The sequence below is a fragment of the Pogona vitticeps genome, chromosome 1 (genome assembly GCF_051106095.1).
Source record: "Pogona vitticeps strain Pit_001003342236 chromosome 1, PviZW2.1, whole genome shotgun sequence".
In the NCBI taxonomy this organism is placed as follows: domain Eukaryota; kingdom Metazoa; phylum Chordata; class Lepidosauria; order Squamata; family Agamidae; genus Pogona; species Pogona vitticeps.
Window position 1 is genome coordinate 161514982 of NC_135783.1, and position 17936 is coordinate 161532917.

A 17936-nucleotide genomic window follows, 5' to 3' on the forward strand; every position below is an offset into this window, starting at 1 on the left:
TGAATTGGGTTGAGAAGCCCTGTTTACAGAATGCTGTTTCTGTTGCTCAGTTTATAATAGCATAGTCCTATCCACATGGACTAAGAAATAAGTCCCACTGATTTCAATGGGCACTCATTCCTCAGGCAGCATATATAGAAGAACAGCTTGAAAGGTGCATCTTTTAGACATATTTGCATCTAAAGCAAAATGTCAGCAACTTCCATCTCATGCTCTTCTTTAAAAAGGGGGGGGGCACCAAGAAAGTGGCCAGATTTGGGGAAATGGTGGGATATTTGGGCTGGGAACTACCTTACAAAATTGGGAGAAGGGCACAGTATGAAAAAGAATTGTGTCCCTGTTTGCCTATTAGCCCATGAAAGGTAAGATTTGGTTGGTTTCCTTAAAATCGCAGACCAAACCAATCTTTCTGACAGCCAACAGAGAAGACCGGCTGTTTTGATGCTGAAGGACAGGACTGTGGTTTGTAAATAGAAAGAATATCAGCATTGTTGCCTCCTCCCCCCTTGGGCCTACGAAAGAAATGAAAGGGCTATCTTTCCTATCCCAGTTGTAGCAAAATTGTGTTGAGAGAGCACTTTAAGCACTATAGGATGGTATACAAGCAGTACCTTGTGCTTTGCTTTGAGCCAGTTTGGCTCAGTGTTCTTTAATTCCTTTGTTCCAAATGGTCAGCCTAAACTAACAGTTTTTGCCCAGGGTTTCAGGCAGTAGTTTTTCCCATTCTATATCCCCAGTGCGCTATAAATAACTAGAAACCAAGAAATAAAAGTGAAAACATCTAATCCCGCAGTTTCACTCTGGGAACAGAAATGGTTGATTCAAATCACCAAAATCTGGATGAAGGAGATCTTAGAAGCAACCTCTGCATTGTTTGAATCATGAAATCAATAAGTGGATGGCAGGGATGCCAACCCCGGTGCAGGACACGACCCTCACCCAGCTTTATTTAGAGAGAAGAGGAAGAAAAGACCACATGATCTGGTTGTGACCAGCCCCATAGCTACCCCATTGTTCTCAGTTCTCATTTCTGCTCCCCAAGAGTTTTTGTCAGATCCTAGCAAGAAGACCCCTTAGTTGAGAACACGCAGCTCTTAGGTAGATGTTTGAGGGTTGTTTTTTTTAAAAAAAGAAGAAAAATCGGGGAAGGATTTTACAAAATTAAGGTTGTTTTCTCTCTCTCTCCCCTCCTACCACTCTTTCCTGACAGAGCAAAATCCAAGAATGGAGGGCGCTGCTTAAGAGAGAAGCTGGACAGACTGGGCCTCAACCTTCCTGCAGGGAGGAGGAAAGCAGCCAACGTCACCCTCCTCACATCCTTGGTGGAAGGTAGGATCAAGAGGGCTGTAATGCAAATTCTTACTTGTTACCTTTGTGGCTTTTGATCGAAGGCTTCAGATACCTTTCGTGTACTCTGACAACCAAAGAGAAGTCTCCTTGAAATAATGCACAAAAATCATAAGAAAAGATGGGAATACAGCAAGCGACATAATTCTTGAAAAGCCATATCCTTCAGGGACCCTGATTTTCCTCCTTTCAGTTCTTATTTAAGTTAGAAAGAAGGGATTAGAAAAGAAGGAGAGAAAAGTAAGGTAACCATGCCGCATTTGGTAGGGATCCTCATCAAGATGCAGTGAGTCAGACTCCAGGGTAAACAATGATGCAATGCTACACATGTCGATTTATGGAAGTACGGACTATTGAATTATATGGGCCCTTCTCTGGGGTAGATGCTGAATCTATACATAAAGTAGGTACATATAGATATAGGTTTTGATTGCATTCCCTTTGTTAAAATTTTTACGTACTTTCTTTTGATTCAGAGACTGTCCAGTGCAGTTTAGCAACAATTTTAAAACATGCACACTGTGGAATAGATAAGCAGTAATAATCATGCTGGATAACAATAGCCAAAACAGGCTATTCAGTGCAAGCAGAACCTGAGCCCTTTCAGTTGGTTCCAATGCTTCCTGAGGTGAAACTGACTTGCACCTGAAGCTGCCAACACAACAACTGCCCTCCCTCCCTCCCTCCCCCAAGAGGAAGTTTCAGGTCAGTTGCAGTCTTCAAAAAGACTGTAGGGTCATGATGTTAAAATCATCATTGTTTATATTGTTTTTCTGTGAAAATACTCGGTATGGTCTAGAAGGGGAAATGACGAAGTGGAGCTGTCCAACTGACATATTCTAATCCTGAAACACATTTTGCTAGGGGCTCTTAAGTTACTCTGATTTGGGAGAGACACTGAAGGAGAAATACACACCTCTTCCTTCCTTTCAGTTGTTGAGTTGCTTTGTTGCAAGCAGTGTGATATTGGGAACAAATGATTTAGTCTGGTTCATGCAAAAGCCTTTCCTTTCTCCTTTGTTCATCACAATCATTTTCTTTATCCTTATATTAAATCCAGTATTCATGGTATTAAAATGTTAAGATAACGAAATAAGTGAAACAATTAAAAATGGGAGTGAAAAAAATGAAAGTAAAGAAAACATTGAGCTATTACTAACAGAGCTGAGGACAACGTTTGTAGTATTAAATACAAAGAAGGGGCAAATTTCCTTGTATTTCTTGCTGCAAAGTCATTATGTACTGTAAATCATAAAAACATATACTGTTTACAAGACTTATTTTTGGTGGCTATCCAATATCCTGCATCCTCTCAGGCAAGGAGCATCAACAGAGTATAGCACATCCATTTTAAATCTAGCTAAGAGGGAAGAAAGGAAATAAGCATGAGGGAAAGGGCACAGCATATAGAAATACTGTAGTTGCTCAGTCACTTTTTGAAGAATGGGTGTTCACTGTATACTATTGCTCTGAGGTGAGAGCCCATCCTTTCATTCTTTGTCAGCTTTGGCCAAGAGCTGCTGAAGAATTCACTTACTTCAGTTCAGTTCTCAGTATGTGGAGATTTGTGCATGTGCCCTGGAAAAAAGGAATTATGTATTTGAAGGAGGTTCTTCTAGGAAGTACGTGTTGTATGTTTAAATAATCAACATCACCATGTTACTATTATTCACCTGTGTATTGGCCTGTGTCTTGCTTGCTTTCTCTTGTACAAAACACTTCGCGAAGGAGACAATTGAAGCTAACACTTCTTAATTCATAATCCATTTTGGTTCATTTCCACTCTTCTTCTCTGGCTTCAATCAATATTACCCGTTGACATAACTTCATTTATCACTATTACTGCCATTATTGCTGCCATTATTTCTTAGCCTTTCTCCTGATATTTCTTCCTTTATAGTTTCATTTTTCTCCTCTCATTTCATCTGGTGCAATTACAAGCACCTTCTTCAATTTCTCTCATTGTTTTCTGTGTCTTGTTTTCTCTGACGTGGGTACTTCACTCATAACAACATACATTTTCCTTTGAGGTGTTCTGAACCTCAAACTCTTTTTGTTCCAAATTCTTTCCGTGCTTCATTTCAATCAGTATGTGTGGTGTGATTAGATTTCTTCATCACCTCTCTTTTTTTTTCCATTTTAAAATATTATCTTTGTATGTGCATTGTGGATAAGTATAAAACATGTTTTTGTTACTGCTGTTATTACTGCTGCTACTACCTGTATTATCACTTCTGCTACCTAAGACGTTATCTATGAATATTTTATACAAATAGCGTAACACACATGCTCTTCCCACTACTCATGGGGGGGAGTTGGTTTTGGCCTGGCCCCCATCCATCCTTGTGAGTAATATATACTTTCTCAGCATGGGTTCACGCTTCAGCAAGGCAGGAAAAACTAGAAGTTGAATTAAGAGAGAGAAAACACACTGCTGGCAAAATGCAAGCATCTGTGGTGGCCTGGCCTGTGTAGAAGTAGGCAAGCTGACCTCCACTCTTCCCAAGGGGTTCCTCTGAATCAAACAAGCAAAGTTCTTATAAATGTAATTTTAAAAAAACCCACCAACAACAATGATAAACACCACTTCATTTTCTTTCCTTCTTCAAGAAAAAGTAAGTGATTTGTGTGCACTCATACTGAAACTAAACCCAACTTTTTTTTAACAATGGTACAACAACAACAGTCATAGCAGCACAGAAGTAGTCATGTCTTCCGTGTGACTCTAGGTTCAAGGCCAAAATACACCATAATCCATCAAATGTGGAGGTTGATCTTGTCTTTGTGAACTGTAGGGTGCTCTGCTCATTTACACTGCAAAGAGGGCTCCTTTTGTAGAAGACAAAGGAAGTAGCATTTCCTTGTGTAGCTCCAGGCTAAAGTAGTCAAACCTGCACAACCCATTGCCCTTGCATGGCTCATGTCTTACAGAAAACTTCAGAGAAAAGTATGTTGCTTTGACATGTCTCCAGGCTAGGAGTCAAACCTTCATGAGATGTTGCTCTTGCATAGTTCATGTTTATTATAACTTCCAAAGAAGAGTCTATGGCCTTAGTAGGGCTTCAGGCTAGTAGTCAAATCTTCACACCATTTGCCCTAACATGATTACTTGCAAACTGAACTACATCTGATGGATTCATCCTTGCAACCTGGAGACTAGGTTTATGAGCCTAAACTACACTGAACATCCCACATGCCTGATATTAAAATACTGTAAAATATTAAATTAAAAAAAACTTTTTCTGCTTTTTCGTGATCTGTTGTATTTGCTACATTAAGCAACTACCTTTGTTTGCCTAATGTTAGAGCTGTTTTTATCTTTCATAAGTGTGTCACCTTCTTTGATTAATATTTAATGATTTATATCTGAGTAAAGAAAAATGTTAATTGGTAACCACCAACTTCTTATCCTTTGAAACAATGTCCAGAATCCTGTTGGTGTAACTCAGTCAGTTAATTGATTGCCACAAATACCTACACTGACTTCTCAACATACAGCAATTTGCTGCCAAGATATACACTAACTGTATTATAAAGGTGTAAAAATATAGAAAGGTGTCAGCCTAAAATATTTATACTTGGGTAAAGCAAATAATTTAATAATGTTGTGCTTTCAAGTCAATTCCGACTGGCAGCTTTGTGGACCTCCTTGTTGCACATTACAGTTCATTACTGTCCTAAAAACAGAGGGGAAAAGAGTCACTTGCCTCTAAAACAAATGTGAGGGCACTTCCCAGTGGGAAGCTTCCTAATATGCTACCTTCTCCACATATCACTTAGCAGTAGCCGTTGTCGTCATCTTCATTTTGATATAGGATCATGATCATCATCAAGGCTTGGACCTGGGAAATTATGCCTGGGGACTTTCTCCGTCAAAGTTTCCATTTGAAAATAACACTGTACAAAGCAAATGTGGTAGGAGAAAACCTTACCCTTTATAATGAGTTCCTGGTAGAATTATGAAGTGGTAAGAAGTGTTAAAAACTGGTTATGACAGCAGGCGGCTTCTTGGTGCAAGCCTTCCCACCATGCAAGTGGCGATCTCTGTAAAGAAAACTTCCCCTCTGCTTGCATAACCTTAATATTTGCACAAAGAGCAGCATCCCATGCTACTAACACTGGCAGGACTTTTAGCATTCAGTGGAAGCTCGCTAGGGTACGGCCCTGAGTGAATGGAAAGCCAGCCTCAGCCAGCATATGGAAAGGAGAAGGATGGGTCCCTTGAAGTGTGAGTCAACTTATCACCTAATAAACAGAAACTACTAGCTATTCCTGCTTTTGTTCTTTACCAGCTGGAGGGTTTTAAATGTCACTTTAAAAATGTTCTTCACATTCAGGATTATAGACTATTTCTTATTTTATTATACAAACTTAGCTTTGGAAAAAAATTAAAACAGCTGTCCTGTAAAGCAAAATCATTGCAGCCCTTTCCTGAAGACTTGTGCCATGACGTAGTCCTAACGTTTAAGGGCCCACAATAATTCCAGCAGCAAGGTCCTTACCTGCTGTGGGTTGCTGGTGATGATGATGGTAGCCCCTACCACATACTGTAGTTGCAAGCTGTAGAGTTTTATTGTACATAGAACTGCTAATCACAGGTTGGAAGTTTGATTGTCCATTATGCCTCCCTGATGAACCTGATCCATAAGGTCCCTTCCAGCTCTGCAGTTCTAAGATAATGAGGATGATTTGTACCTTTAGAAAAGCTCTTGTGTTATACTATGCTACTCGTCTGCACTGCTGTGCCCCATAATGCTACTGGGATATTTAAAGGCTACCTTTGGGAACCTTCCTCCTTTCACCCTGAAAAGCTAAGGGTGTGCTAGCTTTTGATCCAAAAGGAAAAGCAACCTGGGAATGTCTTTGTCATTGAACGTAGAGCAAGAAATTGGTGTAATATGCAGGCTCTGGCGAAGTTTGTTACCTTTTTTTTAAAAAAATGTCTAATTATTCTTAATGTAAGTTTGTGAACCAATTCAGATATAACACTGAAGTACTGCAACTTCCCGTGCTGTAGTTCATTCCCTGAGCCAAATGGCATGAAGCACGTACTTCCACGCTCTCCTTTCTCCTTTCCTCCTTTGGCATAGCCAGGAGGAAGAAACCACAACCATCTGCTTCTCATCTTAATTTCAGCCAGAATTTTCTGTTCATACTAACTCTATTTGTATAAACCAGTTGAGGGCAGAAGCAGTAGATCAGATTCCGCAGTAAAACTCTGGTTGACTTGTGGTAGATCGGCAACATTTTCTGATTCCCAATTGTTTAATAGCTGCAACATTGAAATGACTTTGTCCAGCAAAAATAAGTTGCTGGAACAGAAGCTTAGAATAACTCCCAAGTGGATTTTTGTGCAAAAAAAGGGCTATGAGCTGGGTCCATTCAGTTCCAGCACCGAAAGCAAATTCTTTGGCTCTCAATGTGCTCAGAGGCACCTTGTTCTTTTATTCTAAATGCCTGCCTTTGACAACTGGCTCTTGTCGATGGGGCCCATTTCAGCCCCATCGGGCAAAATCTTATTGCCCATCTCTTTGTGCCGGTGCAAAGCAGATTGGAGTGCTGGGAATAATTGATTGCCCTGGTGAAGCCTTTTGGAGCTTCTGGATGTGGAGAGGGGAGAGTTTTAATAGTTTAAAATCACTACTGGGGCGCCAGCAGTGGTCCCAGTCCTGGTGGTGGAATGCAATTGTTGACTACTAACTACCAACGCCATGTCCAGAAGATCCCAAAGGCTTCCCTAGGACAAAAGAGAGCCCTAAAGAGCTTTGGATACTAAAATGGGTGGGTGTGGGTAGGAATCCTTAAATGAATTCTTTCTTCTGCCCTGGTCTGATGGATCCTGACAGAAATATGCCCACTGTGAAAAACAAAGACTTCTCAAGCTTGATGTCTGCGTACCTCAGATTTCACCTTTAGTTAATGAACAAGTTACATGATAAAACACAGTTTGTGCTTGGCTTGGCTTGAGTGAGCAAACCAGAGTTTAAATCAGAAACAGGAGGCAGAACATACTCTCTGGGTCTCTCTGTATCTCTCTCTCTCTCTCTGTGTGTATGTGCACATGTCCAGCTGGGTAGGCAGGAAGACATTCCCAGAGGCTGCAGAGGTCATTGCCATTCCTTCCATATAGCAGGCATGGCATGTGGGGAGTTTTTCCAGGCCCTAGACAGCACCCAGGCTTCTGGAAGTTCCTCCACCAGCTCATGGGGAGTTGTTTTCCAGACACCTTTCCATCCCAGCTGCCAGGAATTTTGCAACAAGCAAGCCCACAAATGGTAATGCTGATGTCCCCTTCCCTGTGACCGGCGGCTTTCCTCATTCTGTACATTGGTATTATTATTTATTATTCTTTCTTTATTCAAAATATTTATACCCCACGTTCCTCCTCAAGATGACCCAAGATGGCTTGCAATATTAAAAGCAAACCATATAAAAACTGGAAGGGGAAGGAACTCAAACTCTTGCTACCGCTCCCATCTCTAGAAGGATAAACTACAAATATTACAAAACAGCTACTATTACAATGCCATTCATCTGCTGCCAGTGTGGCAGCAATAAAGGTTTACTCTAAGCCTACCAATCACTTACTACACTCTAGAAACTGAATAGTTGCTTGGAATAGGATACATATTAAAGTAAAATAGATCAATATGTTAACTCTATGGCCAATGTTTGTTTGGATATTTCCCCACACTAATGCTTAGGTTGTGGGTAAGAGGCCATTCCCTTAGAAAACGTTTCCATGGATTTCCCATGCACTCTGAATGGGAAGGAGCATCTGGTGGATTTACACTACTTTTTGGAAGATCATCAGGCCCAGTTCCTAGCAGTATTTGTTCTTCCCTGGCTCCTTATTTAAGAGACGGTTCTCTATTTAATTAAACAGTGAAAAACCACACAATCAATAAGACTGGAGAAGAAAATAGACAGAAAAAAAAGAGAAAATCACTCAAAACCACGCAAAATCAGACACCAGGGAAAATGGCAGAAGCGCACACAACCATGAGCTATTGTTAGTTTAAAGACTGCCAGCAAATGATTGTTGTTTAGAGACCTGAAGATGGTACTGCAATTGTACATTTCTGTTGTGTACACAATAATTAATTTGCATGCATGCATACGTGTGTGTGTGCACTTTTGTGTATTCTGCCATGGTCTTGTTCTATGTGTTTTGTAGAATTTCTTAAAATGAAATGTTTTTACAAATGCTGAAACCCGGGGGGGGGGCACTGCAATGTGGCTCTTGTGAGGTCCAGTGAAGGGCATCCACAAGGAGCTGTGGAACTGGGCTGAAACTTTTTGAAAAAGAAATCCCAAATAGAAATAGATGCTTTATGTGTAAAGAGACTTTGTACCTTGAAAAAGAAAACATGTGCCAAGGTTTCCTTTAGGACTAACACTGAGAATGATACACACTCCATAGGGCTAAAACTGAGAATTAGGAAAGCAAACCGGGCATGCTGTTGTTCTCTTATGAATCTTCCCATCCCTCCAATACCCCTGGAAAGTGATCAGGGTCACAAGTAGTTTCATGAAAGGAAATCTAATCATGGCATCATGTGCTTGTTAACACATTGTTGTTATTTATGACATACTGTATGTGTTGTAATCTTTTACAGTGGCATAAATGGTTGCACACATACCACAAGCAACCTTGTAGGTAAATTGGTCCGAGAGAAAGAATTAGTAGGTCTAATTTTTAAAATGTGTTCTATGTACTTCTATTGGATGGCCAGAACTCTGTCAGTGTTTGAGTAACTTGTCACAGCCAGTTGCAGCTAACTGTCAAGGTGCCAGGCTGTTTCTAACTCATATGCCTAGTCATAGTCCACATTGAGCCACTGAGAGGCAAGCTTGAACCCCATCAATTAGCTACAATTAGCTATGGCTATACCAATACAATTCTGGTGGATATATTTTAAATTGATTATTGTTCACACTATAATTGTATTTGTATTCTTTTGTTAACCTTATTGCTCACGATTTCTAGTGAAAATACATTAATAAAATGTATATATATTCATATACTCTATACATTGTTGTTGTTATGTGCTGTCAAGTTGCCCCCATCGTATGGCAACCCTATGAATGAGAGATTTGCAGAATGCCCTGTCCTCAACAGCCCTGCTCAGCTCTAGTAAACTCAACCCTGTGGCTTTAGGCAGTCAGAACATCTTATAATTGATCTTCCTCTTTTCCTGCTGCCTTCCACCTTTCCCAGCATTATTGTCTTCTCCAGAGCATCTTGCCTTCTCATGATGTCCCAAAGTAGGACAGCTACAGTCCCAACATTTTTTCCTCCAGAAAGTGACTGATGAGCTCATGTTTGAGTAGGAATGGGAAGTCAGGTCCTTTAATGATATCATTTTGCCATAAGAAGCTTTTCTCTGGCATTCTAGGAAAAACACACACAACAGGCTGCCAAGTGACAATTGTTTCTGTCTATTCACAGGAGAAGCTTTACATTTGGCAAGGGATTTTGGCTACACCTGTGAAACTGAATTCCCAGCCAAGGCAGTTGGGGAACATCTTGCAAGGCAGCACATGGAACAGAAGGAACAGACAGCGAGGAAAAAGATGATCCTAGCAACAAAGTAAGTAGAGAAGAGACACATCATTTACGCTAACTTAAGTTATTGTGATTTAATTTGAAAACTGATGTGGGATTAGCTGCACACTTGGGCTCCAAGACAAAAGTTCCTTAATGTTGCAAATTATATCAACACACAAAACACTCATATGCTGAGTGTGAAGCATAATCTGTTGGTATACTGACCCCCTGTAACCCATTTAGCTTTGTTATATGTAAATAATTAGATTTGGAGATGCCAGTTCTAAACAAACTATAGCTGAGTTGCACAGAACTCCTTTGAGATTTATGAACAATCATATGAGTGAGTTGCATCAAAGAGTTCTGATAATATGCTAGCAGCAAAATGAAATGAAAATAAAATGAATCCCCTGATCGCAAGCATGAACGGTGCAATACTGGAGATGCAAAAAACCACACAAGAGATACTCTTCCCAAAGGTGTTTTCAGGTTTATGCCTCCTTCTTTTCCTTTGCAAGCTAAGATTCTTCTTTTCATGGAAGAGGAATGGCTGCCCCACACGACGTCCCACCTCCATTGGTACACTGCTCATGCAGTCGCACTGTTTAGCCGAAAAGGAGGGCTCAGGCTAGGCAAGGATCTCAAGTCTGCCTGTGACGATGAATCATTCCAAGCAACCTTCTGATGGATGACAACCTGGGAATAAAGCCAGGGCTGTTTTCTGTTGTGTCTATATTGCCCTCTGCTGGCCACAATCAGAGTTGATCAGCTTCATGTTCTAATGTACTGTGTTCCAAGCCATGGCTCAGATCTCGAAGTAGGTATCTTCAATTAAGTCAAAACACAAAGATGGTTGTGGGTGTTCTTTTTTTAACTTTTTAAAAAATGCTTTGCTTTAGGAAGAAAACATACTCTAAGGAGAAAGGGTTACTCTTTCACAAAATCCTCGTTAAGTGTGCAAGTGGTTTATTTGTATGGCTCATGTACAGTATGTCTTGTTTTCAGTCAATGCTGTGGGTGCAGTTTACATTCTAAATTTCCATAGCTGACAGCATCCTTAAGAAACAGGTCGTATGTATGGGTAAAAACCCCTGCAGTACTTCTGCTCTTTTGTTTATTGGAATTTGGGGAAATCATGTCCAGTGATATCATGAACGTATCACAGGGTAGCACATGAATCATTTTAAAACTCTGGGACTCTGAAAATAATGTCCTGAATGTAATAAAGAAGTGCATTCAGGAAATGTTATTGCATGCATTGGTCAGGATGAGAGGTGCACATTGCTTTTGTTTGTAAGTCCACAATTTTTGCTGGAACTAAAAGCTGCCTTTTGGTTCCGTAGCTGTAAATATTATGACATTACCTGATGCTTTGAGTTCTGAAACATATCTGGAAAAATGAGAAAAATTCTTCCTTCAAACCTTTTAGATGAATTTTACCAAAGGCAACACTTTTCTTTTTTAAAAGCCAGATTTTGGAGGAAAATTGTTTTCTCCCTCTCCCTTTGTGTTTCTCTGTGTGAGTGTGTGCTTAATTGTGGTCATAAACTGATTTGGAGGTAATTTAAGTCACTTATCTGAATCTAATATCTTCACTAGGCAGTAAATCAAATGTATTCAATGGGAACTTATTTTTGAGAAAAGATTGGGTTGTATTATATGGGGCACTCATATAGGTATTTATTTATTTGTTACATTATGTCCCATCATAGGGCTCAAAATGGCTTACATACCATGCTTCCCCCAAAATAAGACAAGATCTTATATTAATTTTTGCTCCAAAAACATATTAGGGCTTATTTTCTGGGGATTTTTCCCCCCTATATTTATTCAAATACAGTCATGTCATTTTCTTCCGGTTGCTGCACAATGGTGGAAGGTGGGGTTTCACTTAACTGGGGCTTATTTTTGGGGTAGGGCTTATATTACAAGCATCCTGAAAAATCATACTAGGGCTTATTTTCAGGTTAGGTCTTATTTTTGGAAAACAGGGTAATATCTCCTTTCATTCTCACTGCTGTCTATGAAGCAGAAGGTCACTCTCATTGAGTTTTACAGTCGGGAGTAGTCCAGCCTCTTTTGAGGAGATACAAGCAGGGATAAAATATGCAAGTCATTTTTCAAATGGAGATGAAGAAACAAATGAGCCTCCCACACTCAATTTATTTTTGCAAAGGAAACAGATAATCCCAGAAGTCCTCTTTCAATCTTTGGGAGTTAAAATACAATAACATTTATTTTTTGGATATCCAAAGTCTGCTGCTTGAGGTAAAGATAGCACTTTTCATTGCCATGGCGACGTTAACTTATCCAAGCAAAGATTCTAGCTTGTGTACAAAAAGACTCAACTTTGCTCAGGTCTTATTCAAGTTTTCCAATACCTGTGCAGAAAGCTCACGAGGAGAGAAAACTCTGTAACTTTGCCCTCTCTCCCCCCAGTTTCATCACCCTTTATGAATGGTGGATGACAAGTCTGAAAGAGAGAGCTCCTTGCAGACTAGAACCCTAGAAAATCATTGACTGAAATCCTCTTGCTTAGTGTAGTAAGTTACCACTAGAGGTAGCCCACTGAATATCAGTGAGGATTTGAATGCAGGACTAGGTGACAATCAACCATTTAGAATTTAATCCTTTAATCAACAATTAAGAATATAAAACAAAGAAAATCAAAACAAACAGAAGGCTTTTGACGACAAATCATCTTCAAGGCTGGGCATCAAGTTCTTGCCGGGAGCTCCAGAATTATATGCTTGTTATTAATGTGGGGATTTGGTGAGTCAACTCCTTTGGAAGTTCCATTAATTCAGTGGGCCTACTCTAAGCAACAGGATTTTATTGCCAGTGTTGACAAAGCATTCTACTTGAAAGTTTTGAAAATTCCTTTTAAAGATAATTAATTGTAGTTATGCTTCTCCTAAAAAGCAGTAATTTAATTATATGCTGCCAAGTTGGAACCGACTTAGAGTGACCCTAATAGGGCCTTCAAAGTAAGTTACATATTTGAGGAGCATCTTTACCAGTTTCAGTTCCCCAGTCACTTTCCATGTCTGAGCTGAGATTCAGACCCTGATCTTCAGAGTCCTAGTCCATCATGCTGTCCACAACACCAGACTGACTACCACAAAAACGTAATCAGCAGCCATTATACAGACGTTTTTGGAAACAAACTGTTTGTTTTTCTGTTTTTTGCTTCTCAGAAATGACTACATTACTCCTTTTAATTACTTAAAAAACAAGAATGCTACAATCTCACATGTGGCACAAAACAGATGCTTGTTCCTTCCATCTTATCTCTGCCTCAACACCCACAACAGTGTACAGGCAGCAGAAGCAGTCAACACTTGAAATATGGCTTATGCCTTGTCCACAGTATAGTGAGACCAAACGTCTGTAGTTATAAAAATAACTAAAATGTTACAGGGATGCCCTAAAAAGTAGCAACTTCTCATTAAGTTACCATCCTAAAGCAACTTATACTTTCATTGTCAGGGGAAAGGATATATTCTGAATAACTAGTTATTTGTACCTACTCATGTTCAAGTTCTGCTCTGGACCCATTTTTAAAAAATCAGCCAGACTATCTGTATTGTACACAAATATTAACTGCCATTGAAGTGCAGTGAATGAGCTTTCTGAGCTAGATGGGCTTCTGAGTTCCTCCCTGACGCCTCTTTGACATTCTCAGCGGCCATGACATGAAACCTGGTGACAAGATTCAGGTGGCCACAAATCATGTCTACGGCATCAAAAGCGTCAATGAAAGTACCAGGCTTTCTGTTTCCTTGAAAAGGGAACCTTGTTCCTACTTGATGTGTCTCCCACCTTCAAAGAGTCCCCTTTGGCGATATCAGCATGCAGTGGTCCAAAAATCACATACCTGGCTTAAAATGGAAGGCAATGAGCCTCCACTTTTATTAGGCCACACACACACAATCATTGCCATCAGAAGTTCTGAAATGCACAAATATACCAGAGGCAGAGAGACTCATGCAGCCCCAAAGGAGCCATAAAAACAATTATGCTGCCTAGATTCTAAAGGCCAAATGGAATCTTAAAACGTTTACCTAAGACAAGGGAAGACCTCTCCCTGTATCTGCATGCACACAGGGCACACTGTTTCAAAGTGACCCCTTCCTGACAAGACTGATGGGGCTTCCCACAAGAAGAACGAGAATAATAATTAAAAAAAAACCCAAACAAATTACTTTAGGTTTACACATTCTGGTGATTTTTCATTACAGCTTTTCACAGCTAAGCTCTCATGTTATAAAGGCTGGAATAATAATAAAGAACATCCTCTGTTTTCATTTTAAAGCAGTTTCCACCCTACCTATTTTGAAAATGGTTTCTTTTCTAGTGCAATGAGGGAGCAACACGTGCAAAGGAGCAAAAGAGGAGGAAGAAAGTGCTCTGCCGAGATGCCCTTAATCTGGAGTTGGGCTGTTTGTTTTTTGAAGTGTTTAGTATTAAGGACACTGAGCACAGAATGAAATGAAGAATGCGCACATGGACCATTTCAGCTTTTGAAAGCCATGTTTGAAATCCTGCACTGGAAACACACTGGAACTAAGAAACTGTAATGAAAATTTTTTTCTCTGGCTTAGATTTCTGCAGGGCCTGCTATCTGAACTGCACAAAAAGTCATGCTTGGACTATGCACACAATCACTTTCCAAGCACAAAAATCTTGGCATGCTGGCCAAAAACCAACTGAAGAAAAACTGTGCACAAGAACAATCCTGCACATGGTTTCTTAGGGTTCTGGACATGCCCCTAGTCACATGAGTGGCCCCATAATTGACTGTAAAACTATAGGAAGATCCAGTGTATAGTGGACAGCTAGGGAATTTATGCTCATTACCTGTACAGTTGCTCTTATAGAGCTGTATAAACAAATGGGATTTTGTCCAATGGATTCATTTGTTGATATTGCCCATGTTTAGATTAAACCAACCAAAACTGCATGTGTATGGGCATATAATAGCTGCATATAAGTGTGTATGTGTACATGTATCTATAGACAGCTGTCTGGATAGTGATTCCCCATCGCGCCCCCCTGGATAACAGCTAGCCTGTGTGGCCTTAGGCAAGCTAGAGAAAAAGGGAATGGTAAACCACTTCTGAGTTATTCATACCTAGAAAACCCTGAGAAGGGTCACAATAAGTTCACGTTCACAGAACTAGTGAGCGAGTAAGAAAGAGAGAGAGAGAGAAAGAGAACAGGAAGGCAGGGGCAGACTGGAGTGCTTATGAAGACCTTAATAACCTTAAAATCAGCCTCTGCACATAGCCAGTGCTTGCTCATTACCACTGGATTAAGACTGGGTATGTTTGGGAGTACAGTACACATAAATGTGTATGTCTGCGTGTACGTGCACTAAAGAATGTGGTGCAATTATCAATATGAAGAGTAAATCAGAGGTCGACCTCTTGGATCATCTGATCTCCAGTGGCCCCACTGAATTTTCATCAAGGTGCCATTCATACATTTTTCACACAGGTTCGCTTGTAAAAGAAAGAAGCAAGAGACTTGGTGTGTCTTTTATATTTTATGGTGTTGCGATCTCATGTGTATTACAGAAAGCAAAGGAACAGGACTTGCGCCATCTGTCTTTTAAGCTCTTTTGTTCCTCTCTTTTTTCTTCTCCACCTCCTGTTAAGCATGAATGACTTTGAATTGTAGAATCACTGAACTGTAGAACTTGGAGGGACTCAGAGATCATCTAGTCCACCTCCCTGCCAATCTGCAGGAATCTGCAGATCAAAGCATCCCTGGCAGATAGCTGTATAAGCTCTGTTTGTAGCCTTCACCCAGGAGAGTCCACAACCTTCCAGTAACCTTCCAGTTGAATGACTGATCTAGAATGGCACACCTGAGACTTACTTACGGTTTAGTTTAATATTGTTACAATAACAGCCAGGACTTTGGAGTTACAAATGTAACTTATTTATTTATTTTATTAAATTTATAACCTGACCATCTAGACCAAAGTCTACTCTGGGCGGCTAACAATAATAGATAAAATAAAAACAATATAATAAAATAAAAAGCAACAGTAATAATATAGTTCAAGATGGGAAAATAATCAGGTGATGACAGGAGGGAAAGCCTGCCTAAAGAGCCAGGTCTTATGTTTGCTCTTAAAAACACCCAGTGAGGGAGCCAGACAGATCTCTGGGGGCAGACTGTTCCAGAGGCGAGGGGCCACTGCTGAGAAGGCCTGGTTTCTTGTTCTTTCTCTACGGGCCTCCCTCGGCATTGGGCCCCTCAGCCGCCCTTCCTGGCCAGAATGAGTGAGTCAGGTGGATCTAGGTGGAAGGAGGCGTTGCACTAGATATCGAGGTCCTAAACTGTTTAGGGCTTTATATGTCATCATTAACACTTTGAAATCAATGCAAAAATGAATGGGCAACCAATGCAAGGCAGCCAGAGTGGGGGAAATATGCTGTTATTTTTTCACCCCAGTGAGGAGTCCAGCCGCCGCATTCTGCACCATTTGAAACTTCTGCATCGGTTTCAAAGGCAGCCCCACTTAGAGCGCATTACGGTAGTCTAATCTGGAGACTACAAGTGCATGGACCAAAATGGTGAGCACAGCAACATCAAGATAGGGACGCAGCTGGGCAATCTGCCAATGGTGGAAGTAGGCAGAGCAGACCACTGATGCTACCTGGGTTTCCATGGTGAGCGCTGGATCCAGATGAACCCCCAAGCTCCAAACCTTTCTCTTCACTGTGAGAGTCACACACCCCCCAAAACAGAGGGAGTTTACCAAACCACCGATGGAGGGGCCACCCACCCGCAGGACCTCCGTCTTGTCTGGGTTATTTTTGAAAGTAACTTTCCAAGTTCTGGAATGAAAACTTAGGGCATTTAAATGTTTTTTCCCATGGATAGCTGTCAGCAGTACTCTTTCCTCCACAGTTGCATGAATGACTTCAGTCAGAATTTTTTAAAAAAATATTAGAGGTGAATAATTATAATACATGATACGATGGGAAAGATTATTTTCTTAACAGATTTGGTACAAGCTCTTGATAATTGTGTATCCATTCTGATCCTAGGCAAATATGTAAAGAATTCCAGGACCTGCTAAGCCAAGACAGATCACCTCTTGGATCCTCAAGACCTACTCCAATATTAGACCTTGACATCCAGAGACATTTAACGCATTTCAGGTATGGCCTGTGGAGCTCATCTGTGGAACACATCTATTAAAATCACTTGGAATTTTGGAGATGTTTGTGAACATTTTAGAGGTCTATGTACTTCCCTAACAAAAGCTGAAAGCATAGCTCCTTATGCTAGGACACGCGGCATTAAGACCAGGAACTGTTAAAGCTACAGATTAAGGTATTTTCATTCCTCTGTGTCATGGGAGAGGAATGGCACAGAGAGCATCAAGGGAGGGTATTTGAGCTTCAGAACATTTAGGCTGCAGAGTCAGGTTTATTTCTCGTAGACCATTACTGCACCTCCAAAAGCTCATCGCTTCCCAAGATGGAGAAGTTTCCTGGAGTCTGACCTTTGTGGGATTCCCCAGGGAATGCACACCTCTCTGAAACCAGGAGAAGCCGCAAGAATGGACCTATTGGGTCCTTCTGGTAGAAGAATCAGACTGGGAATGATTTTTTTTTTACCCTTTCTTTCTTTCTTTTTTTAAACCCTACATCCAGACTCTGGAATGTTCCGATGGCACATTCATCTTGCCCTCCCTCCTGTTTAGGAGCGTGAATGACTTTTGAGCTCCTATACCAATCTATTTTCATCATGCTGCATTGAGATGTTACTTTGTTTGCTGTTTTTGTTTTATAATTGTCGGTCGATGCCCAGTTATTTTACTCACTACTTTGTATTTGTTTTCTGCCACTTTGACAATTTTGTGTTGCTGTTTTTCTTTTAACTTACTGTTTGGAGATGCCTTGAGCATTTCTAGAGGGTAGGCTGGATATACCTGTTTGAAATTAATGAACAGTTGCTTAAACCTTTCATTAAATACATGTCAGGCAAAATCCGAAGAAACAAAACAAAACAAAAA

General features: G+C 40.4%; 1 protein-coding gene across 3 annotated transcripts in view; it reads left to right on the forward strand.

Annotated features, from left to right (window-relative positions):
- TFAP2D (transcription factor AP-2 delta) overlaps positions 1 to 17936 on the forward strand; it is a 53363-nt gene that overhangs the window by 23486 nt on the left and 11941 nt on the right. For all 3 annotated transcript variants that reach the window (XM_020790622.3, XM_073004099.2, XM_073004093.2), the window contains exons 5-7: positions 1211 to 1329; positions 9800 to 9941; positions 16963 to 17076. In XM_020790622.3, coding sequence (XP_020646281.1) covers positions 1211 to 1329; positions 9800 to 9941; positions 16963 to 17076 — 375 coding nt within the window. The remainder of the gene's footprint in view (positions 1 to 1210; positions 1330 to 9799; positions 9942 to 16962; positions 17077 to 17936) is intronic.